Source organism: Myxine glutinosa, chromosome 1, assembly GCF_964187855.1.
Source record: "Myxine glutinosa chromosome 1, kmMyxGlut1.1, whole genome shotgun sequence".
NCBI lineage: Eukaryota > Metazoa > Chordata > Myxini > Myxiniformes > Myxinidae > Myxine > Myxine glutinosa.
In genome coordinates, this window is record NC_136261.1 from 173,811,831 (window position 1) to 173,837,949 (window position 26,119).

At 43.9% G+C, this 26,119-nt stretch overlaps 1 protein-coding gene across 2 annotated transcripts; it reads right to left on the minus strand.

The window, feature by feature from the left end:
- Positions 1-26,108, minus strand: DUS1L (dihydrouridine synthase 1 like). 2 transcript variants are annotated; one of them, XM_068122530.2, is made up of 12 exons: positions 25,946-26,108; positions 25,605-25,811; positions 25,404-25,512; positions 21,606-21,656; positions 10,178-10,290; positions 9,964-10,046; positions 9,611-9,714; positions 9,367-9,511; positions 4,179-4,275; positions 4,020-4,087; positions 3,752-3,898; positions 1-1,854 (listed from the first exon to the last, which is right to left on the minus strand). In XM_068122530.2, exons 1-11 carry the CDS (start codon positions 25,988-25,990, stop codon positions 3,757-3,759), a joined length of 1,164 nt encoding a protein of 387 aa, XP_067978631.1. In that variant the 5' UTR covers positions 25,991-26,108; the 3' UTR covers positions 1-1,854; positions 3,752-3,756. The 2 variants fall into 2 exon arrangements, with proteins under 2 accessions (XP_067978631.1, XP_067978640.1); XM_068122539.2 differs by lacking the exon at positions 21,606-21,656 and having other exon boundaries at positions 25,946-26,099.
- Between the last annotated feature and the right edge of the window lie 11 nt (positions 26,109-26,119).

Genomic DNA, 26,119 nt, shown 5'->3' on the forward strand with positions numbered 1-26,119 from the left:
TCTTATTCAACAAATTTATTGGAGTTCTATGAAGCAGTTTCTGATTGGGTGGATGAGGGAAGTGCAGTGGATGGAGTTTATCTTTGGACCAGTGTTTCCCAAACTTTTGTGTCCATGACCAAAAAATTGAAATCACATTCGCCTCAGGACCGAAATGGTGCTGGTACCGACTTGGTACAGGTACTTACGATAAAAAGAAAACACTTTCGATGTGAAAAACCCCCTTCAAAAACTAAAACTGGGGGGAGGAGGGGAGGCAGACAGCACATTGCCAGGCAGATACAGGTAACACAAAGGGGGTTTAGGTAGCATTTGAAGGGGGATATGTTATTAATTTTTTATCATGCACCATGCTCTATAAAGAGCGTCAGTGCTCTGCCGGAGCAGTTTATGGGCTAGGGTTACTATCCTAGACAGGTCGGCATTCCCACGCATGACACTCGACTAAGTGTACAGGAATTTGTTCAGGGTACTGGAAATAATTTGCCTTCTATTCAAGAAGGACACCGTGAGATCTTCAACGTCCACCAACTAATGCTGGTAGATGGGATGTCCAGTTTAGCATCCATCGTAGAGAAGGCACACACATCGATGCCTTGCCTGCGAAACACCAGGATAACAGTTTATCGCCTAGTCGGGATACAACCCCAGAATAGACAGCTCAGGGATGGTTGTGTATACCTACCTATATGCAATCTATCCCAAAGAAAAGGTGCAACATGTAAATTTTACAAAACATACCCTCAGTGTATGTGCAATACATTGACATATTGTACCAAGTAAATGCTCGAAAGGTAAACCAACTACCATCCCCATACAAAGGTAGAAGAACCAGGTACAAAAGTATAAAGGATAGCAGTAATCCATGCTACTGGTGTGGTTCTTTCTCATTTGAGAAATTATTGTACAGAATGATGTGACAATCCTTTACCCAATCCAATTGGAATAGGTTTAGACTTTTGTTCAACAGTCTTATTTGAACCAGTAGCTCATGATGCTGGGAATTCACCTTTAAATCCTCTTTAGTCCAATTGTAATCGATGTGAAAGTTGTTTTTCCTGTGATCTTTATACAAGCTCCAGCCTAAGCCTTATATCATTCAGAAAATGTTGGTTACAATCCAAGTTTTCGGAAATTTCAACGACTTGCAAAACCAATCTGTCTTACTTTACACAAAACAATAAATAATTTGGAGATGTAGAATTTATATGTTCCATACTAAAGAATGTGCAGCCTGATTGAAATTTTGCTTAAGTTGTCTGATGCTATTCAACATGATTAAAATTTGATCGTTAACTTAAAATACATCGAATTGCTCGTTTGCCAGAATTCCAGATTGATTGGATATCTGTGATCTGTGCATCAATAAGTCTGAAGAATTTGTTGATTAATAAATCAGAAACGTTTATTTTTAAACCAATGGCTGTCCCTGGTTTTCTTTGGCCCATGCACACTTGTAAAATAACCAACCCAGTAAGTTGTGTTAATATCACATTGAGCACACTTGGTGATCACAACCACAGCAAAGGAAAATGGCAGCTGTTCTTGCAGCTGGAACATTTGATCATGGGTATGGGATTTTAACCCCACGTGTCCCACCACTAATAAACTGGTGTTATTAAATAGTTAAAACCTGATAAGTAGAAAGATATAAAACAACCTCGCCTGCACTGACTCAGACTCAATGACTTATTGTAAAACAATTACATTCTGAGGGCCAGAGCAGGTATGATCTACTGCAGTGGCAATACCTATGCAAGAAAAAAAAAAAGAAGAAGTCGATAGTTTCTTCCTTAATTGATCAATCCTCTGCTTGCAGAAGTTTGTCTTGAAGTATGGCAGAAGCCCCAATACCTGGGGGAAGAGAAAGATAGAAAGAGAATAATGTTAAATGAGTCAACAAAGGACACTTGGTAAACTATCTTCTAGCCAACTCGATTCAGAATTGTACAATCAAGAACTTATTGACTGAGTAACAGATGCATCAAAGCTGCTCAAAATGCCGTTACTTCAATAATTATTCCCACTTGCGGGCACCCCCACCCTCCAGGCGTGAGTACCCTTCTCAGTTTATCGGAGCTCGAGCTAGAATACGTGCTGGGGTATGTGCCTTCTCAGTTTATCAGAGCTTGGGGCCAGTGTACGTGCATTGGAGTAAGCTATGATAAAGTACGCACTCATCTGCTGGCCTTGGGTAGCCACTTAAGGTCAGCATTGGGGTTGGAACCAGAAGTAGAACCGGGTTTTGAACCTCTATGTAGGCCCAAGAACTGTTAAATGTAAATTTTGGAGTTTCGGAGACATCAACATCTGCTCCATTATAGTAAGATTTATGCAACAAAGTTTAAATAGGCCCACAACAAAAACTGACCACAGAAAAATGTGATTCAGGCAGTAATCTTTTTCTAATAATTAGGTTTGTGCAAGTGTTAGAAACTGGTTATATGCCACAGAAAAAGTGAAAAGTTATATGCCAAATTTATATAAGGAGAAATGTGTAATGGGAATCCAACAGATTGGGTGAGGTCCGATGTGTCAGGTAGGAACGGCAGGAGAAAGGGGAGAGGGAGGAACGGCAGGAGAAAGGGGAGAGGGAGGAATGGCAGGAGATAGGGGAGAGGGAGGCACAGCAGGAGATAGGGGAGAGGGAGGAACGGCAGGAGAAAGGGGAGAGGGAGGAACGGCAGGAGATAGGGGAGGAGGAACGGCAGGAGATAGGGGAGAAGGAACGGCAGTAGATAGGGGAGAAGGAGGAACGGCAGTAGATAGGGGAGAAGGAGGAACGGCAGTAGATAGGGGAGAAGGAGGAACGGCAGTAGATAGGGGAGAAGGAGGAACGGCAGTAGATAGGGGAGAAGGAGGAACGGCAGTACATAGGGGAGAAGGAGGAACGGCAGTAGATAGGGGAGAAGGAGGAACGGCAGTAGATAGGGGAGGAGGAACGGCAGTAGATAGGGGAGAAGGAGGAACGGCAGGAGATAGGGGAGAGGGAGGAACGGCAGGAGATAGGGGAGAGGGACGAACGGCAGGAGATAGGGGAGAGGGACGAACGGCAGGAGATAGGGGAGAGGGAGGAACGGCAGGAGATAGGGGAGAGGGAGGAACGGCAGGAGATAGGGGAGAGGAAGGAACGGCAGGAGATAGGGGAGAGGAAGGAACGGCAGGAGATAGGGGAGAGGAAGGAACGGCAGGAGATAGGGGAGAGGAAGGAATGGCAGGAGATAGGGGCGAGTGAGGAAAGACAGGAGAGAGGGGCGAGAAGGGATGACAGAATGGAGTGGAGCTTGGCTGAGAAGTCTGCTTACACAATCATGACATTTGTGAAGACTGTAGAACACACACAGAAACAAGACAGTGCAAGGACAATGGGAAAAGGAAATTCTACTGTTGACCATAATACCATTATCAGGAGTATAAGGTTTGTCAAAACAATACAAAATATAACTAGGAAGGAGGACGAGTCAGTCCAGGACATCCAATGAAGTAGATGTTTGTTAGACGGATAACATCAGGAGACGATTCAGCAAACCACAAGGAGAGTTCAACAACTTCGGATGGCATGCCTGTGATATTGGATGCCTGCCTCAAAGGCAATATATTCCGTGATGCTCTTTGGAGGTGGTTTTCTCGAAGCAGAAAAAAGCAAATGCACAGACAAAGTAAGGCAGAAACAGAAAACCTGTTCTTGTGGAAGTGAAGCTTTTATAATGATCAAGATACAACTTCAGAGTACCAGTAACTAGAATCTTACCTCGCTTACACTTGAATCAATTTTTCAGACAGTGGAAGCTTCTCATCACTCATCTCCTTGAGCATCTTATCACCATTGCCTTCTTTTCCCTCATCACCGTGCCTTTGATGATCAATGTTGAAGTGTACCTCCTCTATTTCATGGATCCTAAGGAAGGAACATGATTTCAAGGAGAGATATAGTTACCAAATCAATATTGTTGATACTGCCATTGCAATGATATTACTGTTGGGATACAGTTAAAATTTGGCATTGTTATGATGCTTACTGGTTGCGGAAGTGTGGTTGACATAGCCAGTGATGAGTATTTGTATTGCCCTGGCACTTGGCCTCCAACTAGAATAAAAGTCGTGTTATTACAGGTTTAAGCGACATCAAGTCAAAGCATTGGAAAAAAAAAAAAACTGGGGGGGGGGGGGAAGAGGACCTGGCAACGTGCTGCAAGACGAGCATCGATATCAGCCATATCTGTTACACTTCGTGCTGTGGCCAGCTCCTCACGCAGATCTGGATTCAGTGGGAGTCTGCACAGCAGAAACGCAGAAACAGCATATGTGTTAAATGCAGACAGCATTCAGAAATTACCAAAACACTTGCAAGTTAAGGAATACAACACAAATGCCCTTTTCGACACATCCTGCAATTGTTAGCTGCCACTACGTCACAACATGTGTCATGTATGTTCTATCCCAGGAGAAGCAGGTATGCAATTGGCAACTATGATCATTTTATTCCACCTTCAACAGCATGTGGAAAAATGATTGAATGCGTCATTGCCAACAGTATGTAGAAGACTGAATTCAATTCGTTTATGGCCCCATCTCTCAATCATAGTAAGGTGGCTTATAAGAAATACTGTTACAGGCCGGCCAAAAGCACCAAATTTTCTACAGAATTTCTTTAGGGTACTATGATTAATTTCAGAAGGGCAGCCATGGAAAATCTACTGTTGCGGATATGAGGACTGTATTTTTTTTTTTTGTGTGCTTTATTATTATTATTGGTTATTCTGCGCCTCCTGCCTCCGGAGTTGTGTAAAGATAAAAAGGGCGTCTCGGTAGTTATTCCATAAACACCACATTGCAGGACCCGATAAAACCCTTGTTCAGTAGCTTATATCTTATTATGTGTCTTAGGGTAAGGCTGTGTCTCCCATTAATTTAAATACTCCATTGCACCGAGTGAAATAAGAATAGGTCCCCTTTCATTTCATTTCAATGGCCAACTGCATTTTGGGCGGTTTTCTTCAACCACCATTGGCCACGAGGCAGGGTTGGGGAAGAAAGGCGTGTCTCCACCTCGTCATAGAGGGGAGGAGTGAGCCAGCCCCGAACAACCAACCGAGCACGAGGGGTTTGGTTTGAGAGGGCGGAGGAAGAGCGTTTGGGGGAGGTTCGCAAAGGTTGAGGGGCGGGGCCTATATAACCCGCCACGGGAAGCTCCCAAGAGCAGACGAGAGGAAGACGGGAGATGAGCTTTTACAAAGACAGAGAGTTGCGCTTTTACTGAGTCCAAAGAAAGAGCTGGGTCGTCAGAGCAGATGCGCTTTTACTGAGACAAGCAGCTCCGACCCATGACTCCGCGCACACGACAGGCTCGGTGGCATCAGCGGCCGTCGAGGTCCAGCCCGACGTCCCGTGCGGGATCAAGCTCCAGCCAGCTCCGTGCTGTCCTCCCCCTCCAGCCACACACCTCCTTCCAGCAATCCACTCTGCAATTCCCCGCGTGAGTCAGTGTCTTTGTTTGTTCTGTCCTGGGTAGTAAGTAAGCCTGTTAGATAAGCTCGTATTTTCCCTGTGTCTCTAAAAGCTTCTGTATATTATTTTATTATCTTTCCTTCTCCTTGGTTATTTTGGGCCTGTAAATAGTAAATAAATTTAGTAGTATTTTCAACCCTTTTCTCGTCTTATTCCTTTTCCTCTTTGCATTCGTCGCCTTAGTCATTTCCCGATTGAATAGCGGTGGCGCGATACGGCCAACGTTTGGGTTGAATCGGGTTTTAGTCGGGGAATAACTGTTCGGCCGCGGTTACACCACCGCTCGGTAAAAATAACATCTGATCCGCGGACCGTAACACTACCATATAAAACTGTGTGTGTGTGTGTGTGTGTGTGTGTGTGTGTGGGGTTGGGGGGGGGAGGGGTTAGTGGAGGGGGGGGAGGAGGGGGGGGAGGGGTTAGTGGAGGGGGGGGGAGGAGGATGGGGGGGGTTGAGTGGGGGGGGGGGGGGAAGCGGGATGAGGGGGGGTGAGTGGGGGGTGAGTGGGGGGGGGGAGCGGGATGAGGGGGGGTGAGTGGGGGGTGAGTGGGGGGGGAGGGGTGAGTGGGGGGGGGAGGGGTGAGTGGGGGGGAGGGGTGAGTGGGGGGGGGGAAGGGGGAAGGGTGGGGGGGGAGGGGTGAGTGGGGGGGGAGGGGTGAGTGGGGGGGGAGGGGTTAGTGGGCAATCTTTGATCACGAATGTGTGTCCACCGGTTAAAGGACCTAAAACACTGAGGACCCAGAAGACCCCAAACACCCAAATACCAGAAGACCCAAAATACCCTGTAGACTGTTAAAGACACAAAAGGCCATGAAGACCCAAAGACTCTGAAGAACCAAAAGACCCAATGGACCCCAAAGACCCAATGGACCACAAAGACCCTGAGGACCCAAAATACCCTGAGGATCCAAAAGACCCAAACAACCCTGAGGACCCAAATGACAAAGAGGACCCAAAATACCCCAAGGACTCAGAAGACCCTCGAGGATTCTGAAGATCTAAAATACCCCAAAGACCCAATGGACCCCAAACGCCCAAAATACCCTGAAGACCCAAAATAACCTGAAGTCCCAAAAGACCCTGAAGACTTAATGACCAAAAAGCCATGAAGACCCAAAATACCCCAAAGACCCAAAAGACTAAAAATACCCTGAAGACCCAATGGACTCCGAAGACCCAAAAGCCCCCAAAGATACAAAAGACAGAGGACCCAAAAGACCCCCCCCCCCCCCAAGGACTCTGAAGATCCAATATACCGCAAAGATCCAATGGGCCCCAAACAACCCGAAGACCCCAAAGACTATTAATGACCCAAAATACCGCAAAGACCCAAAATATCCCAAAAACCCTTAAAGACCCTGAAGACACAAAAGATCCCGAAGACCCAAAAATACCCCAAAGACCCTTAAAAGACAGTTAAAAACCCAAAAGACCCCAAATACATTGAAGACCCCAAAGACCATTAAATACACTGAAGACACAAAATACGCAAAAGACCCTGACGATCCAAAATAACCAAAAGACCCCAAGGACACAAAAGACCCCAAGGATTCTGAAGACCCAAAAGAAGAGTAGTTATGCCTCTTACATTGGAATTGTAGATGGTGGCTTGCAAACTGATCCTCATGGTCGGTGTACAGAAGCGGTATTTTTTTTAAATCACAATAAATGCAAGGCACAGGGAGGTGAAATTTGCTGCACATGATGTGCAATGCGTGCAGAGCAAAACGAGTGTTCTTTTACGTCTGTAGGATGTCTAATAAATAAAGATGATATAAGCACCGCTGACACAAGGCCCAGACTTCGGACTTTGGCATATTCACGTGGCTGTACCGTCAAAAACTGTTCCAACTCGTCATTTTTGATGGGCTTTATACTAGTGGAAAAATTTTTTTCCCAGAAAATGATACTGCTTTTAATTATAAATGATTTATTGTTTATGTATGATTACTTCATGATATGTATTATATGATATGTTTATGTATGATATGTATTATAAATCACTTAGTTATTACTAAAGTCCAAATTTGCCCAAGATAATTGAAATATTTAAGAGCAAGTTGAATAGAATAGTCCAAAACATTAAGAATACAATAGATATTGTCCGCCATTGTGCCCAATTTACAGCTGTCACATATGAAACATTATACACCTTGTCTTTTTATTTAAAGTGAATAAATGTACAGGTATATGTTATATAAATGTATATGTCATATCTGTGAGTAATATCCTATGTTGAATTTCAGTTTCCACGACTCAGGTCTCATTGTACTATTTCTAGGTAGCTACCCTTTTGAAATTAATCACTGACGTGAGGAACATTCATGGAAAATTTGGCACTTTTACCCACCAGGTAAAGCTATTTCCAAAATATTTCATCAAGCCACCTTACTAATGGTGAAGAATCACTTGGAAGAATGAAAAGAAATCTCGTATCTGGATCTTCACCAAAATCGAATCATTTTGTCCTCGTCACACACCCAACCTGTGCACATTTTGGCTGAATCCGTCTATAACCTTTTGAGATATCCTGCTCGCAGACAGACAAATAGACAGGGGTGAAAACATAACCTCCGTCCACCTTTGGTGACGGTGGTAATAACAACAACCACAGCTGATCTGAGTTAACCCAGAGCTAGCCGTGCCATGAGACCCGTGCTCACAGTTAACTCGGAGCGAGACACAACAGTTATAGGCCCAACTTACGGAACCATTTTGCTTTGAAACTCACGAGTAACAGCATGACCATTCTATAGCATAGCAGATTCATATACTGTACGAACACACATTTCTAGCCCACACACTTGCAATACTGCAATTACTTAATTTCATGTGACAGGAAAATATTCGAGTTATTTTCTGAGATGATAGTGAAACCTGGCTTGACTCTGACTCACCTCGGAAGCGCAACCCACATTTTGACTTCGGGAACAACACTGTGTAAAACACCTCTCATTTTACAAATGTTACATTATTAAAGTGCATTTACATAAATACTCCATGGGGAAAATGTATGTGGGAGAAACATTCAGGAAACCCGATAATGTGAAAATGGAACGTTTAATGTTCAATGGAAATGGAAGAGAGCATAAACTAGATAACGCAGTCAGTAGTGAAAATATCACAAAATTATGAAGTTAGCCTGGTGATCAAAATTATTAGACTGGTGTTGGCTTAGCAGTTAGGGTGCCGGCTTGGGATCCTAGCATCCTGGGTTCGAATCCCGGTCGATCGCTGAATTAACGCCAGGGGGGTTGACTCAGCCTGTCATCCTTCCGAGGTCGGCAAATTGAGTACCAGCTTGCTGAGATGAATGATCACGGTGTGTACCCCGGTTTAGAATAGGTACACCGTATCCCTGCGCATCGTAAGAGGCGACTAAGGGTTGGCGTCAGGAAGGGCATCCGGCCATAAAAACATTGCCTCAAACAGGGAACCATGATTGTCATGGGGCCCGCAAGGCTAACCCCCGCTCTAGCGGGGAAAAATGGCCTTAAAACGATCATTCATTCATTCATTCATTCATATGAAGTAGTGCAGATTTAAAAATAAAACCCCCCTTATCATCTTAGTAGAAGAGGAAGGGATTCTGGCTATGCAGAATGCTGTTGCTTCATCAGTTAAACACATCCACTGTGTATACATGATTCACATCACAAATATAGGGTAACAAAAAAGATTCACACTTCCTCACTGTAAAACTGTTAATATGTCATGAAAATGGCCAACTGCAGCAGTATTACGTCATAAAATAAATAAATAAATAAATAGATAAATAATCCCCAGTAATATCCCAGTCTACGAAAAACAAACACAAATTAAACTGAATGGAGAGAGTAAAAATACATGCCACATACGACTTGTGCCAGAGGCGGAACAGATGTGCACGGACACTGGAGCATCCTATAGAGTGCTGCTGTGCTAATTCCAAATATTCAGTACTGATTTCCCAAACAGGAGGCGACCGACCTTCAAAGATGGCTGGATTATGAAGGTGCCCATCTTCACACACAAGACAGAAAAAAAAGAAGAAAGGAACAAGTTTGAGATAAACCTATAATTGAAGATAGAAGTGGGGGCAGGATATGTGGACCTGTTTACCTGCAGACATGACACCATGGGCTCCAGTTTCTCTTAAACAGCATTCGGCATCTGTAAGGCTTTGCACGTTTCCATTAGCAACCACTGGGATTGATACTGCTTGCCTACATACGAGAGAGGGGGGAGAGAGAGAAAAGAATGTCTATCTGAAATAAAAAAGCAGCATGTGTGAAATCCAGAAAGCTAATCTAATCGAATGATCAAATGGGCTGTAATAACAAAGGAAACAAAATAGCAAATGGTGCAGTGTTTGACTAGACAAACAGGACAAGTTTGCAATGAGGAAATAATGAAGCTAGCAACATAATGAGTGAGCAAGTTGAAGTGAACAAGAAAGAATGGCTGAACAAGACCTCACTGCTGAGATGTGCTTCCAACTGGCAAGGCCCATCTCATGCCCTTTTTGTTCCCTTGTCCGTCCGTGCACTACAAGGAGCTGCAAGACAGGGAGGGAAAAAAACAAACAGACAAAACCAACATAAATAAAGTGGTTTAAAGAGGGAGTGGGAGGCAGGTTCAAAGTAAAAGCATTTCAGCAGAATGGCCATTGTGGCGGGATTCGTGTACCTTACATCCGGCTTTTTCTAGCATGCACGCATATTCGACAGTGCGCCGAATATCTGCGAATATGCGAACTTTACAGCTCACAGGTACTTCAAGCTCATTTGCAGCAAGTGACACTGTACACACACACAATAAAAAAAACGTTTTAAAAATTTATTTTATACAAAAAGAAAAAAATGAATCATCGATTTGCCCTTTCTTATTCACCAAACAAGCAAATATATAATAAAGCAAGCATACAAAAAGAGCTCATTATAAAAATTAAAAAGGAAATAAAAAAAAGACTCCTTAAAATAAATAAATAATTGCACAAATGATACACATCCCGATCTGACTGGTAAGTACTGGGATTCCACAAGTCATGTTTTCATCCCTCTCTCTCATCTTTAACCACCGATAGAACTTCAAGCGGCTTTTCTTTTAACTCATCGATGAAATTATTTTTCTGAATCTTCACAATATGTCAAACAGCATACTGGGGTAAGTATAAATACAATAACATCTAATCAATAAATTTTATTGAATGATTATTATTTATTAATATTAAATACCAATTACCATTTGGACCTTAATCAATATTAATTAACATGCAGAAGTCCATGTTGGCAACTATAAGAGTCACCACATACATTGGAGCTATAGTGCAAACAATGAGCATCTGCTCCAGTAGGTGGAACAGGGAATGCATCACTGTTTTATCTCAGCAGACCGTGAGTAACCCTAACAGCTAACCCTTCCCCCACCCCTCCCCAATTTTGATTCTCCACATACCCAACAGTGTCCAGCCATAGTCCATCCACTAGAGTGCTGATCACATCTAAACCAAGGCACCAAAGCAACCTCTGCAAAGTAAAATGGCTCAAATGAACTGCTGGAATAGAAGAAAACATAAATAGCCGAGGCCACACTCCACAAAACTACATAGTTTCTGTCAGCTTCTCAAAGCTCTGGCCAAAAATAATATTAATCATTGGTACCGGAAGGCATACACAACATATTGGCTTCCTGAGGTGAACTCCAACAGGAATATGAAGTAACGGGGATGCAGATATCGACAGAGCTATTCAAATTTTTGGATTCAACCCGGCAACAAAGACAGAAAGAGTTGGTAGAGAGCCTCAACTTCACACATTCTAGGCGAAGAGTATGGATGCTGCTCCGTACTCCAAGGTGTGTTAAGGTTTTTCAATAGTATCTCAGCTATGGAATGTTACAGCTAATGCTATATCCGCCCAACTGCTCAATTCCAAAATCCATTTTCCAAAGATGATGAGATTCAAAGTCCAAAAATAACTCACCAACACAATCTCTGCATTCCGAGACTCATACACTCTCTCACCGACATACACAGAAGACAAATTTGATGTAGCAGTCTTCCTTCAATGCCAGGAGAGCAGCAACCTGACAAGATGGTATTTACCCTATTTTGAAAAAAGTAGTGCTCAAAGGACAAAACCGATTTTATGCCTCCGCCGACAAAGTAGCCAGAGGCATTATGTTTACGGGTTGTCTGTCTGGCTGTCCGTCCATCTGCGATAGCTTGAGAATGGCTGAAGGGATCTAAGTCAAACTTGGTGCAGGTATGTACAATGAGGTAAAGGTGGTGAACCGATTTGATTTTGGCGGTCAGAGGTCAAAGTTCAGAGTCTGTAATAGGTGTATAAGTTGAGAACACGGATTAGATTTTGGCATCAATAGGTCAAATGTCAGAGTCTGCAATAGGTTTTTGTTACCCCGATAACTTAAGGCTGAAGGGAACCAAGTCAAACTTGGTAAAAGTATGTATAATGATAAAAAGATAAACGGATTAGATTGTGGAGTTAAGAGGTCAAAGGTCAGAAGTCCCGTTAGGTAAAAATTCTGTTACTGTGGTAACTTGTGAACCAGTTATGGGATTTTGACCAGACTTGGTATAACTATATATTATGATGAAAAGATGAACTGATTAGATTTCTGCATCAAAGGTCAAGTCAAGTAAAAATGTGATAATTCAGAACAGCTGAAGGGATTTTAATCAAACTTGGTACAAGTGTTATAATGCTGGAATAATGTGAGCAGAGGCATATCGGTCGACGTTGCGACATCGAAGAGTGTCGTTCTAGTTATTTTTTGTATACAAGGCCAAAGCTCGTGGAAGACCGAGAACACTGAACGGATCAGGGCACAACAGAACAAAAGTTGCTTCTTTGTTGCCATTTTGAACCTACTCAGATTTTCATACAAGGGAAAAAGCTGATGAAAACGAATTTCACAAAGTGTATTCACAAATTTGCAACTTTTACTGTGTTTTTATTTTTTGTAATATCACAATGTAGCCATTGTTGTTTACTTCAATATTTTTTGTTATTCACTGCATAAAAAGCCACAATGTGTCCTGCATATTGTATTTACATGGACATTACGAGAACATAATATGTATGTATCGCAAGTTGTGGTCTTTTTCAATTTCCTAATTTATTTTATACACGTAACCGATATTAATATCTGCCCATCTGCACAAATGATAAATCGAGGAAAGCCCAGTACTGTATATGACTGCGGTAATGTTGACCAAACCATAGACCATGTAGTTCTTAACCAATGTGAATTGCGAAAATCAGAGGTGGTGTTGGAGTTCAAACCACATTGCCACAAACTATGCCATTATTTGCCTTTTAAATCTGAACTTGAGTTTGGGAATTGTTATTACTATTAGTCAAGCCGTACATAATATGATGAAATTATTATTGGAAGATTTTTCTCGGCCTTAGATGACTGATGTCATTGCCTCAGAGTTGATATCTGAGGGATCAACCTGATCCTGAGAGGTCCATATTTTGTCGTAAATTGGAAGACGTTCTTAGTAGTAGTTCATACAACTTATCAAGTCCATACAATTCTGTCAAAATCCAAGTAAAGGCATCCATGTCAAATTAAGGCCTCAGTTTTGTAAATAGCTGATATTATTCCAGATTAGTGTGTATGATAGTTCTGGAGAACCAACTATACAAAAGGTAAATAAGAATGATTCACCTCAATTCACCTCAAATCCCTCCCCTTGTCCCTTCCCTCCCAAACTCCCCCCTCACCCCTCCCCTTCAAATCTCCCCACCCTCATTGCTTCTCAATTTCCCCCCGCTCACTCCCCCTCCTCAAAGCGTCCTCCCCGCTTCTTCCCCCTTCAAACTCTCACCTCCATCTCCCCCAACCTTCTGCCTCGCTCTTCCCCCTCCTCAAATAACACCTCATTGTGGCTCACCCAATCACCATCAAACCTTTTGTCCGCCCCATCCTTCCCTTTCTCCGAGCTATTCTGAAATCTCTGACACACCTTCAACAGCTCTCCCTACCTCTTCCACCTCTTCCACATCTTACCCTACCCCTCCTCCCCCCTGTTCTGTATCTGATGCTCCCCCTTCCTCTTCATTAACGGTATGGACCTCAAACATCCGGGGCCTTCGTTCAAACTTAACCGATCTCTCCATACAGGTTGCTTCTGTCAAACCAGACGTGATCTGCTTAACAGAAACTTTCCTCCTTTATGATGTCTCCGATTCCATAGTATCTCTCCCGGGCTACTCCCTCCTCCGGTATGATAGACCTGAGCCTCGTCCTGGAGGCGGGGTTGCTATCTTTATCAAAAACTCTCTTCCTCACTCGCCCTGCACTGCACTCTCTCCACCTCACCCCCAGGAATACCTCTGGCTACGGCTTCCCCTTCGCTCCCACCTCTTGTTCATATGTGTGTTGTACCGTCCACCAAACAGTGATGACTCCATCTACATCTCGCTGTCTGATGATATGGACCAACGTCTATCTACTCATCCCAACTCTCTCTTCCTCATATGTGGTGATTTCAACTGTCATCATGCCAGTTGGCTGGGTGTGGGTACCTCTCTCACCAGCCATGGCTCCTCAGCAAAGGACTTCTGCGACTCACTGGGACTGACACAATCTGTCAATTTCCCGACCCGGATCTCAGTCAACGGAACATCTTCTCTTCTGGACTTGGTTATGACTAACTTCCCTGAAAATGTCTGCTGCTCTTCTTCTGCTCCGATCGGAACATCTGATCATGTCCTTGTTAAAGTGGACATCTCTCTGACCATCCTCAGGGAGCCTGCTCAGCGTCGACGAGTCTGGCATTTCACTCAGGCCAACTGGCACGGTCTTCAAGCAGCCATCAATCATCTGGACTGGTCTCCCATCTCTACCACCTCTGACATCAACTCATCCTGGGAATTCTTCCAAAGTAAATTGCTCTCTCTCATGCACAGATTTATCCCATCTCGTCTTCAGTTGTCATACCCTTCCTCCCGTCCATGGTACACGGAATCTTGTGGTGAGGCTGTTGCCCAGAAACAACTTGCCTTCGTCTCCTGGAAAGCAAATCCAACGGAAGGAAATCTCATTTCCTTTCACAAAGCCCGAAACAAGTGTGTGTCCACCCTCAGGAGAGCCAGGAAACAATATCTCTCCGTTCTCAAGACCGAACTCTCTTATCTGTCTCCCTCTTCCAAATCCTGGTGGCGTCTGGTCAAATCCGTTTCTGGTGTTTGTTCCCCCTCCATCCCCTCCCTTACCTCAAACGGCTACACAGCTGACTCCGCACGTGAAAAAGCTGAATGCCTCAACTCTGTGTTTGCCTCTAAATCTTGTGTCCCAAACCCATCCCTCTCTGTACCCACCATACCCAGTCGTACCCTGCTGCTCCTGGACTCCGTGTCCTTTCCTCCTGACAAGGTGGAAAAGTTTCTGTCAACCCTCGACTCTGATTCTGCAACTGGACCCGACGGCATCAGCCCACGGGTCCTAAAATCCTGCTCTGCTGCTCTATCTCACCCTCTCTCTGTTCTCTTCACCCTCTCTTTTGCTCAAGGTCAACTGCCATCTGCTTGGAAATCAGCCAACATCACCGCTTTGCACAAAAAAGGTGCAAAAACAGATCCTAGCAACTACAGACCAATCAGCCTTCTCCCAATTATCAGCAAAGTCATGGAATCCATCATTGCTTCTGATATGAAATCTTTCCTCTTCTCCAATGGCTTGATCTCTGATCATCAATTTGGTTTCAGACCAGGTCACTCTACTCTGGACATGCTGCTTCTGCTGTCTCAACAATGGATGGAGGTCCTCAATGCCAAACAGGAAATTAGAGCTGTCTCCCTCGACATATCACGTGCCTTCGACACGGTCTGGCACCCCGCTCTGCTCACCAAACTCTCCTCCCTTGGTATCCATGGAAATCTCCACGCATGGCTGGCGGACTTCCTCTCTAGTCGTCGTCAACGTGTGGCCCTGAATGGGTTTCTCTCATCTCCTCTTCCTGTTCAGGCTGGAGTTCCCCAAGGCAGTGTTCTGGGCCCCGTGCTTTTTCTGGTCTTCATCAATGATCTCTCTGACTCTCTCGAAAATCCTCTCTATCTCTTTGCTGATGACTCCACTCTCTGCCGCTCCATTCCTCTTCCCTCAGATCGGCAGTCTGCTGCCTCCTCACTCTCTGAAGACCTGGACAAAATCACAGACTGGTCAAACAAGTGGAACATGTCTTTCAATCCTGACAAATCTCACACTCTTACTATGTCTCTCCGAAAAGATCGACTGGACAACCCTCCCATCTACTTTCTCAACAATCCTCTCCAAGAAGTTCTGTCGCTCAAGATTTTGGGTCTCACTATCTGCCATGATCTTTCTTGGGAAAACCACATTTCCAAGCTGGCCTCCAAAGCCAGTCGCCGACTGGGCATCCTCCGTCGTGCGAAGTCCTTCCTCGGCACACCTGAGCTCCTCACCACATACAAGGCTTTCATCCGCAGCTCAATGGAATACTGTTCTCCCCTATGGGCCGGTGCTCCTGCCTCACACCTAGCTCGGCTTCACGCTGTTGAAACCAAAGCTTTCAGAATTATTGGAATCTCCCGCGATGAAGCTATCTCTGAGGGCCTTTCACTCACTCACCGCAGGCAGGTAGGTGGTCTTTCTGTCTTCTACCGACTCCTCTCCGGCCTTGCACCCCCAGCTCTCTCTGTGCTCTGTCCCCCAAATATTCCTACAGGTCGCACAAGATCTGCCAGCAACCCTCTGATGGTTAAACTGCCGAAATCTCGGCTCTCCGCTCACCTTCACTCTTTCATTCCTCTTTTCTCCCGCCTCTGGAACAAACTCCCTCACTCCCTTCAATCCCACTCCTCCCTCCAGGTCTTTAAAACAGCTGTTCACCACCATCTCTTATCTTCCCCCATCCAAAACCTTGATCTTTTCTACCCCCGCTAATTCACCCCAGATCCACCTTGTTTGAAATTCCAACTTCTTTCCTGGAAGTCCTGGCAGTGTCCATATGTTTTATACCTCTCCCACTGCCCCCTTCCCACGCCCCCCCCCCCCCCCCCAAAGCCCTCGCCCTCTCTCAGATCTCTCGATGTCTCCATGTCTCTCGGTCCCTGCTCTCAAATGTTGTGTTTGTGTCCTTCCCCCTCTCTCCCCATCTTGTCTACCGCTCCCTATGTTATATGTTTTATGTGTCGGTTTGTCTTTCTGTGTGATTAATGTTCGCTCTTTCACGAGCCTCGATATTGTATACAAAAAAAAAAAAAAATAAAAAAAAAAAATAAATAAATAAATAAAATAAATAGCCTGATCCACATTAAAAAGCAAAGTGTGAGAGATAAGGAGAGAGTGGGCTTCCCAAGTCACACTAAATGGTCGGAATGATATGGTGCAATTATGACAAGCATTAATAAGCTCTTGCTTTCACAACACAATAACAATCAAGATGTTTTTGGAGAAAGATCAATGCCACATTGTTCTAGGCTGTGGGATTAATTTATAACAAAAAACAGGGGCAATACCCCTGGTGCTCAGCTGGTAGAATAAACAGTATACTATACTGCACTAACTAAAGGAATTTTAAACCAATTTCAATGGTTTCTAGAAGCCAGGGCAGCATGTAGAATCATACTAACATAATCATAAGACTTTAATCAAACAAACACAAAAATACCTATTTTGGGGGATAACCCTTACCTCCCCCCCCCCCCCCCTCCCATCCTGTATATCCCCGCCGACCACAATTTTTCTAATGCCTTGCACAAACATTGGTACATCACGGGCGATGAAGGTTGTGCTGAAGTTTCATTGAAATTGTGCATGTAGTTTCAGAGAAAATAGCAAATACCTATTTTGGGGGCAAACCCCCCCCCATACACCCCCTCAGGGCCCGATTTTTTAAAATGCCGTGAGCAAACTTTGGTACATCACGGGTGATGAAGGTTGTGGTTAAGTTTCATTGAAAGTGTGTGTAGTTTCAGAGAAGAAAGCAAATATCTATTTTGGGGGTCAAACCTGGATGCACTTTGACCACCGGTAGACCCCCTTAAACCCAGATTTTTTTTAATGCCGTGAATAAACTTTAGTCACAATACAACAAATATCATTTCTGCCAAATTTGGTCGCAATCCCATCAGCGGTTTCGGAGAAAAAGTTTCAAGTGTTTACGGACGGACGGATGGACGACACGCCATCACATAAGCTTCCCTGAACTTCGTTCCAAGTGAGCCAACTAGTGGAGTACCCACCCGACGGCAGTCTTGTTCCAGGTGTGCAACATGTTCGTCTGACACATCCCTACACATTTGGGTGGTGTATAGGCAACAGACCGCTGCCTCGATTACTCCCGAAACTAAAAATAACCTGGGTTACCTACATGAAGCAAAAACATGTGTACTCCTTATGTGCGTATATCATACATCATGGTTATGTAGCTCGGACAATTCCAATTGCTCTGGCCCATAGAATGACACCAGAGGCCTGAAACCTGAGACCTATACATACTGCCACCTTCACAAGGCCCATGACACATATAGTCTCCAACCTTTCGATATTTGATTATCCTTTTAACAGTCGCTTCGGTTATTTTACATTGAACGGAAAACTTGTAGGGAGGGCATGGCGATTGCGAATATGACAGCTCCGAAGATATCTTAGGCTTATTGTATGATCTTAGGCTTATTCTTACAAAATAGCGGCCACAAAAAAAATTTCAGGTTACAATTGTGAGCGGCATCAGGCCAGCTGCCCCCAATCAAGAGGTACAGAGCAGGCATACATACATAACACTTGTTCCATTATCTATGGATGATTGCCATTTAACTGCAACACCTCCAATAATACAACAGACTCTGTACCAAACTCCACAGTGTAAAGGTCAGAGTGTCCACTCCGAGTCGAGGTGGTCGGCGGTACAAACCCCGGCCGAATCATACCAAACACATTTAAAATGGTATTTGCCGCTTCCTTGCTTGACATTCAGCATTTAAAAGGATAAGAGAATGGACAATCCCCTTAGGTTGGCATCCATGGGGAGAAGGAAATACCCATGTGTGTGCGATGAGAAAGGGGGGTGCCATTGTTGTGGTGTCACTAGTACTGAGAGCTCGCCCGGAAACAACGGTGCTTCCCCCCCAAGTGTGTGTGTGTGTCTGTGTCTGTGTCTGTCTGTCTGTCTGTCTGTGTGTGTGTGTGTGTCTGTGTGTGTGTCTGTGTCTGTCTGTGTGTGTGTCTGTGTCTGTCTGTGTGTGTGTCTGTGTCTGTCTGTGTGTGTGTCTGTGTCTGTCTGTGTGTGTGTCTGTGTGTCTGTCTGTGTGTGTCTGTCTGTGTGTCTGTCTGTGTGTGTCTGTCTGTGTGTGTCTGTCTGTGTGTGTCTGTCTGTGTGTGTCTGTCTGTGTGTGTCTGTCTGTGTGTGTCTGTCTGTGTGTGTCTGTCTGTGTGTGTCTGTCTGTGTGTGTCTGTGTGTGTGTGTCTGTCTGTGTGTGTCTGTCTGTGTGTGTCTGTCTGTGTGTGTCTGTCTGTCTGTGTGTGTCTGTGTGTGTGTGTCTGTCTGTGTGTGTCTGTGTGTGTCTGTCTGTGTGTGTCTGTCTGTGTGTGTCTGTCTGTGTGTGTCTGTCTGTGTGTGTCTGTCTGTGTGTGTCTGTCTGTGTGTGTCTGTCTGTGTGTGTCTGTCTGTGTGTGTCTGTCTGTGTGTGTCTGTCTGTGTGTGTCTGTCTGTGTGTGTCTGTCTGTGTGTGTCTGTCTGTGTGTGTCTGTCTGTGTGTGTGTGTGTGTCTGTCTGTGTGTGTCTGTCTGTGTGTGTCTGTCTGTGTGTGTCTGTCTGTGTGTGTCTGTGTGTGTGTCTGTCTGTGTGTGTCTGTCTGTGTGTCTGTCTGTGTGTGTGTGTCTGTCTGTGTGTGTGTGTCTGTCTGTGTGTGTCTGTGTGTGTCTGTCTGTGTGTGTCTGTCTGTGTGTGTCTGTCTGTGTGTGTCTGTCTGTGTGTGTCTGTCTGTGTGTGTCTGTCTGTGTGTGTCTGTCTGTGTGTGTCTGTCTGTGTGTGTCTGTCTGTGTGTGTCTGTCTGTGTGTGTCTGTCTGTGTGTGTCTGTCTGTGTGTGTCTGTCTGTGTGTGTCTGTCTGTGTGTGTCTGTCTGTGTGTGTCTGTCTGTGTGTGTCTGTCTGTGTGTGTCTGTCTGTGTGTGTCTGTCTGTGTGTGTCTGTCTGTGTGTGTCTGTCTGTGTGTGTCTGTCTGTGTGTGTCTGTCTGTGTGTGTCTGTCTGTGTGTGTCTGTCTGTGTGTGTCTGTCTGTGTGTGTCTGTCTGTGTGTGTCTGTCTGTGTGTGTCTGTCTGTGTGTGTCTGTCTGTGTGTGTCTGTCTGTGTGTGTCTGTCTGTGTGTGTCTGTCTGTGTGTGTCTGTCTGTGTGTGTCTGTCTGTGTGTGTCTGTCTGTGTGTGTCTGTCTGTGTGTGTCTGTCTGTGTGTGTCTGTCTGTGTGTGTCTGTCTGTGTGTGTCTGTCTGTGTGTGTCTGTCTGTGTGTGTCTGTCTGTGTGTGTCTGTCTGTGTGTGTCTGTCTGTGTGTGTCTGTCTGTGTGTGTCTGTCTGTGTGTGTCTGTCTGTGTGTGTCTGTCTGTGTGTGTCTGTCTGTGTGCGTCTGTCTGTGTGCGTCTGTCTGTGTGCGTCTGTCTGTGTGCGTCTGTCTGTGTGCGTCTGTCTGTGTGCGTCTGTCTGTGTGCGTCTGTCTGTGTGCGTCTGTCTGTGTGCGTCTGTCTGTGTGCGTCTGTCTGTGTGCGTCTGTCTGTGTGTGTCTGTCTGTCTGTCTGTCTGTCTGTCTGTGTCTGTCTGTGTCTGTCTGTGTCTGTCTGTGTCTGTCTGTGTCTGTCTGTGTCTGTCTGTGTCTGTGTCTGTCTGGCATTGGTTGTCATCTCCATTTGCGGGTTTCAGGAGGTGGAACGGAGTCCTCCCAGGACCCAAAGTATCCACTTCCGCTTCGGTGCGGGATCACGGTTCATGGACCAAGCTGTTCAACTTTTTCAGAGTTTTGTTCCAAGGGCTCAATTCAGGATCGTCACCGAACCCCGGATTGCCTCCAGTTGTTGTTCATTTGTGGTAATATTCCAGGGAATGGTTTTTTTAAATCTCAGTGATGTTCTTCTTTATCATTCCTGCTGCTCCAATTTATCATTTGGTACTATTTCGATGCTCTTCAGCTTCCAAGATCTCTTGACCTCATTTTGAGGTCCTGGTATTTGGTCATTTTCTTGATTTCTGCATTGTTTTGACCTAAATCGCTGGGTACTGATATCTCAATCAGAAATGTTTTTTTTTTCTTTTTGCTCCTGAGTACAATGTCCGGACGCAATGCTTTGTTTTCTATGTTCACACTCGATGGAATAATCAGGTCATATGTGAGTAGGTTGGTGTGTGTGTGTGTGTGTGTGTGTGTGTGTGTGTGTGTGTGTGTGTGTGTGTGTGTGTGTGTGTGTGTCAGCAGCTCCACAATGAGTCGTAGATCCTGATCCTATTTTTTTTTTTTTTATGAATAGATTTAAGCACCGCCAAGATCAGATCAACCGTCAAGATGAGTCTTTTCAGCTCTTTCACGAGCCTCGACTCGATTCAGTATACAAAAAAAAGAAGGAAAAAAAAGAAAAAAAAAGACCCCATACACAATTTATGAATGAAGAGAGCAGTGTCAAATTCATGCAAAGCCATACACAATCGTTCACCCTGGTCCCCAAAATTAAAAGCAAGACACCAAGCCAATGTTTACTTGCTTTTAATGTTAACGAGCTGTGGCAAGGTAGTTTTTGCACCTAGTCCTATCTGGATTGGCTTAAATTTTAAGGCCAGGTAGGTCAAAACCTTCATTTCCAAGACCAATTTTGACATTCGACCATAAACTGAAAAACAATGAACAAAAATGAAGGTGAGGGAGGAAGCAAGTATACACAAGTGTTTGGGATTCATTTGCAGTTGATAAATGGTCTGTCTCACGAGTATTTAAGATGGGGCTCCACAGAGCAGACTCAAACAGTGGCAATTCTTCTCCACACAAATAAAAAACACATACCCCCACCTCCACCCTTCATTATTCTCTAAGCACATTGCAATATTTGACTTACACTTTCAACAATTATATCATCAACTCACCAATATCATGAATGAGTTGCCACTCATCCTGAAGAAAAGACCCATAGTGGCCTGAAAAATGAAACGGAAGAGCTCTCTGTAAAAGTGAGAAATATGTCGGTGACACATTCTGTTTGGATGGAAGTTAATGTACATCATATATGCACTACAAATATTTTTTTTTTTTTAGGGTGCATCAAACACCCCATTTATGTAAAATATTTCGGATTTTCGATATTGTAAGGAGGTGAGAATGGGAGGGGGCGGGTCTCCTCCATTAATTCCAAACCCATGAAATCGAAAAGCCCCAACCTTTGCATATACTTCTTGACCTCCAAAACAGTGCATGAATGAAAAACTAGGTGTTTGGGGGTATTTTTGAAGATCATTTACGCTAACAGGCTTGTCTTTGGTCAGCCTGCGTTCAGGACGCTCAGCTTGGAGGTCTTAATTCCGCCATTTTGTCTGCTCAATGCAAGTATGCCTTGCCTCAGAACATGTTGGTTTCTGTACAATAAAGCTTCACATCTAAGAACTGCAATATAGCCATTGTCATCCAGTTTGGAGGGACGGCCTGATTTCAGCAGGGTCTTGGTGGTACCATAAGCCTTCCACTTCATGAGGTTGTCTCAGGCCTGGGGATTTCAGATCTCATCGGTAACCGTTTTTCGGTTCCGTGATTTAAGTTTATGGGAACCGATGGGGAACAAATAGATGGAATAGAGCCTGTGATTGATGCTGTGAAGAGGAACAGGTTGAGATGGTTTGGTCATGTGTTGAGGAAGGATGAAAGTGACTGGTTGAGAAGAGTGATGGAAATGAATGTAGAAGGAAGTAGAAGACGGGGAAGACCGAGAAAGACTAGGCTAAAGATGGTGGAAGAAGAAATGCGGGAAAGGGGGTTAACAAGGAGAGATGCAGAAAATAGGGCAAAATGGAAAAGATTGTCATGGGGACCGCAAGGCTAACCCCCGCTCAAGCAGGGAAAATGGCCTTAAAATGCATGTTGTTGTTGTTTGTTGATGGGGAACAAAATTCCGGTTCCGTGCCCAAACCTAATGGGAAACGATTTTTTTTTTCCTTTAGAATTTGTAAAGCAAAACATTTGTAATACAAAATTTAAAATGTAGTCTCCAATAATAAATCCTGTCATTTACATGTATGCAATGTAATTAATGCATGTTCATTATTGAGGTTGATGTTTATAATCAGAGAAGAGCAAATTCTAACAATTTGATTGTGTATACCCTTATGAAATAAAGTTTTATTATTATTTTAAGTTATATGATGATTCTCCATTTTTTTAGAACTGACTTTCACAATATTTTCTGTCTCATGAGTTGTAACGCAAGACGATAACGGACACCGTTGATGCTTCAACTATTATGTAAACCAACAACGAATCGACCCCCCCCCCCAACCCCCCGTTCGGTCTGAACAATTTGAGAACCCCTCCGCGTCTAGTATAGCACTGTACTTATTACTACTGTACATACTAGTTGGTTCTCCCTTATTATTAGGTTTATGATACTCAGCTTTTCAGAATTTCTCCACCACAGAATTAGAGAGAAACAAATCAAAACAAAATACTTATTTCAAGTCAAACTGAACAGTTTAATAACATAGTACAACTTCCATAAGTTTTGGTGTAACAACTTAAAGGTCATAGGACAATAAATGGATTGTATTGCAAACTGTGCGATGTTCCGCAAGTCCCATGTCCATATAATACATCGGAACAACATGAAAAAGTTCGTATTTAAAATCGTGCCCTATAAACTTTAAGTAATATCAAACGTATAATATCAAAGTAGGACTTCAAATATAAATTTCAATATAGATTTTCTTGACCGAATTGCATGTTCGTCAAAGCGGAAGTCACATTGCGAACCTGAATGTGGGAAACAACATGCGATCTGCTTTGCCGGCCTACTTTTGTTGGAAATAAAACTCAACTTCTAAAATAGTTAGCTGAAAATCACACGTGAAGGTAAATTCTACATCTTTTTGCCTTACACTGCCTTTCTGCGATGGGAAACGTACTTTCGGTTCCGTGTTTTTGCTATCATGTTACCGACACGCTACCGGTAACGATCGTTTCCGTGACATCCGCAGGCCTGTTGTCTTGACTATGCTCCAAAGGATATTCAAGGCCTCTGAAATATTTTTTTTTATACCCATCCCTTGATCTGTGCCTATCCACAACTTTATCCCAGAGGTCTTTTGAAAGCTCCTTGGTGCTCATGGTTGAGTCTTTGCTGTGACATGCACTACCCAGCAGAGGAAACCTGCAGGAATAGCTGATTTTATCCAGAAATAATCAGAATCAATACAATGTAACAAAGGTGGAGGCCAATTAACTTGTGTGATTTTGAAGGTGATTGGTTAAACCTGAGCTAATTTACAATTGCTATTATAAGGAGGGTGGACACTTATCCAACTAAGATATTGTAGTTTTGCATTTTTAATGAAGTTTCTGAAATTTGTAGCATTTGTTTTTCACTTGGAAGTTGTGGCTTACAGTGTAAGTAAAGGTGGAAAAGTCTGATTTCATGTCATTCAATTCCAGGCTACAAGGCAACAAAAGGTGAAAATTTTGAAAGGGGGTGTAGACTCTAAAGGCACTATATATAATATATATATATATACAAATAAAATATCTCAAGGAGTTGTTGATGAATTTGGATGAAATTTGGTAGACAGGATGGGTATTTGACAAGGCCCAATTGATTATATTTTGTTGAAGATCCAGATCTGAATGTTATAATTTTTCATCGATTCACCATTGAGGGAAAAGGCTAATAACAATATATAGCACGATATCTCAAAAAGGTATGGACAGATTCGGACGAAATTTGGTGGACACGTTGGGTGTGTCACAAGGACGAATCGAGTCAATTTGGTGAAGATCCCGATGCAAGAATTTTTTTATTTGTTTTAGTGATTCTTCACCATTGAGAGATAAGACCAAAAATCATATATAGCATAATACTGTATTTCAAAAAATTATTGGGCCCGATATGTTCTACTGGATCAGGCATTGTGTGGTGGAGGTATGCGCTCTTCCAAGTTCCCTTCGAGTTGAAAATTTGATGGCAAAAGCTAAAATGGTACAAAAGGTTGTGAGAGACAGAAGTGATTGCAAAACCCCGACTTTCTCTGCACCTGGAATGGGTAATAAAGACTGCATTTGAAAATTATCATTTACTAAAAGTACAGGTGTTGAACATTTCCATGCAGAATTTACAGATTTCCTAGATCCAAGACGTATTGTTAAACATATGTGACTGACGAATATTTTCATCGACCTTGTGGTATTGTGCATACACTGACCTCAAAAGTTTGATTAGAAAAGTTTGATCCTCAAAAGCATTGACCTCGCTCTTATTCGTAATGCAACAAAAAAAATTTTTTTACCTTACGAGCAAGAGCGAGAATTGCTTTGCAATACATGTATGTCCCCCACCGATGTGACGTAGTCCAAGTCCAAAAAGGGCATAACTCCGTGAAAAATTAGTGAAACGTCACAAAACTTGAACTTTTTCTGCAACTTATGATAATAAAGCCATATCCCAAGTTTCAGTGAAATATGTTAAAGGATTCGGGAAAAAGTCTGAAACGCCACCGGTAGGACAGACGGGCAGAGGACTAATAAACACAAAGTCTTGTGGAAAAGTCTGATTTCATGCAATTCAATTCCAGGCTACAAGGCAACAAAAGGTGAAAAGTCTTGCATCACCTGTCTTGGGGAATCCTTACGGTGAGTGCATGCACGTGGATGTGCGCGGAGGTGCGCGTGCTTGGCGTGTGCGTGCGTACCTCGACGCGCAATCATCTGTGGACAGCCCAGGTTGAGATCGACAGCATCGCAGCAGTGCTGGGCGAGCTTTCCGGCTCCCGTAAATGTCAGAGGATCGTTAGCGCAGAACTGTGAAACACGTTCAAACCGACAAGACAAACGTCACGACCAGCGCAAGGCACGAATGCATTTTAAACGAGGAGTTGTCGCGTCAAACGTACCTGCAGTACAAGTGGCCGATCGTTCTCACCCCCGGTCCCGGGATCCAGTGCCTGCTGCCTGTAGCGAGAGTCACGGTAGAAAAGGCCGGCGTGGAGCATAGGCGTGAAGCAAAGCTGGGCGCCATGATTTCGCGCCAGAAGTCGCCATGCCAACTCGCTCTGGCCCACCATAGGCGCCAGCACGAATCGCGGGGATCCCAAGGTGTCCTGCCACCACTCCATCGTCTCATTGAGCGCAAACGGATCTTACTAGTCTAGCTCGAGACTTCAGAGTGCTGATAGTGATATATTATAAGGAAACTGCACCAACTTAGTTACTTTAAAAAAATGTATTCACTTACAGTGGACCGACTTTCATCGTCCCTTGTACTTGTAGTTCCGATCATGAACCGTGTTTAAAAAATAAAAACATTCCAGCAAGCCGAGGATAAAAACGAACACTGTACTGTACTGTACCGTATTGAAGTTGAAACCAGCAAAACACATGGAAAGATATTTAATCACATCCGGGTAAC

What these genes read in the sequence shown, in the direction of transcription:
- DUS1L (XM_068122530.2), bottom strand. Translation starts at nt 25,990, where the DNA reads ATGATCGGAACTACAAGTACAAGGGACGATGAAAGTCGGTCCACT. An exon ending in TAGAAAAAGCCGGATGTAAG is followed by an intron (nt 10,047 to 10,177) that starts GTACACGAATCC and finishes CCTGTCTTGCAG; the next exon opens with CTCCTTGTAGTGCACGGACG. An exon ending in CCATGGTGTCATGTCTGCAG is followed by an intron (nt 9,512 to 9,610) that starts GTAAACAGGTCC and finishes TTGTGTGTGAAG; the next exon opens with ATGGGCACCTTCATAATCCA.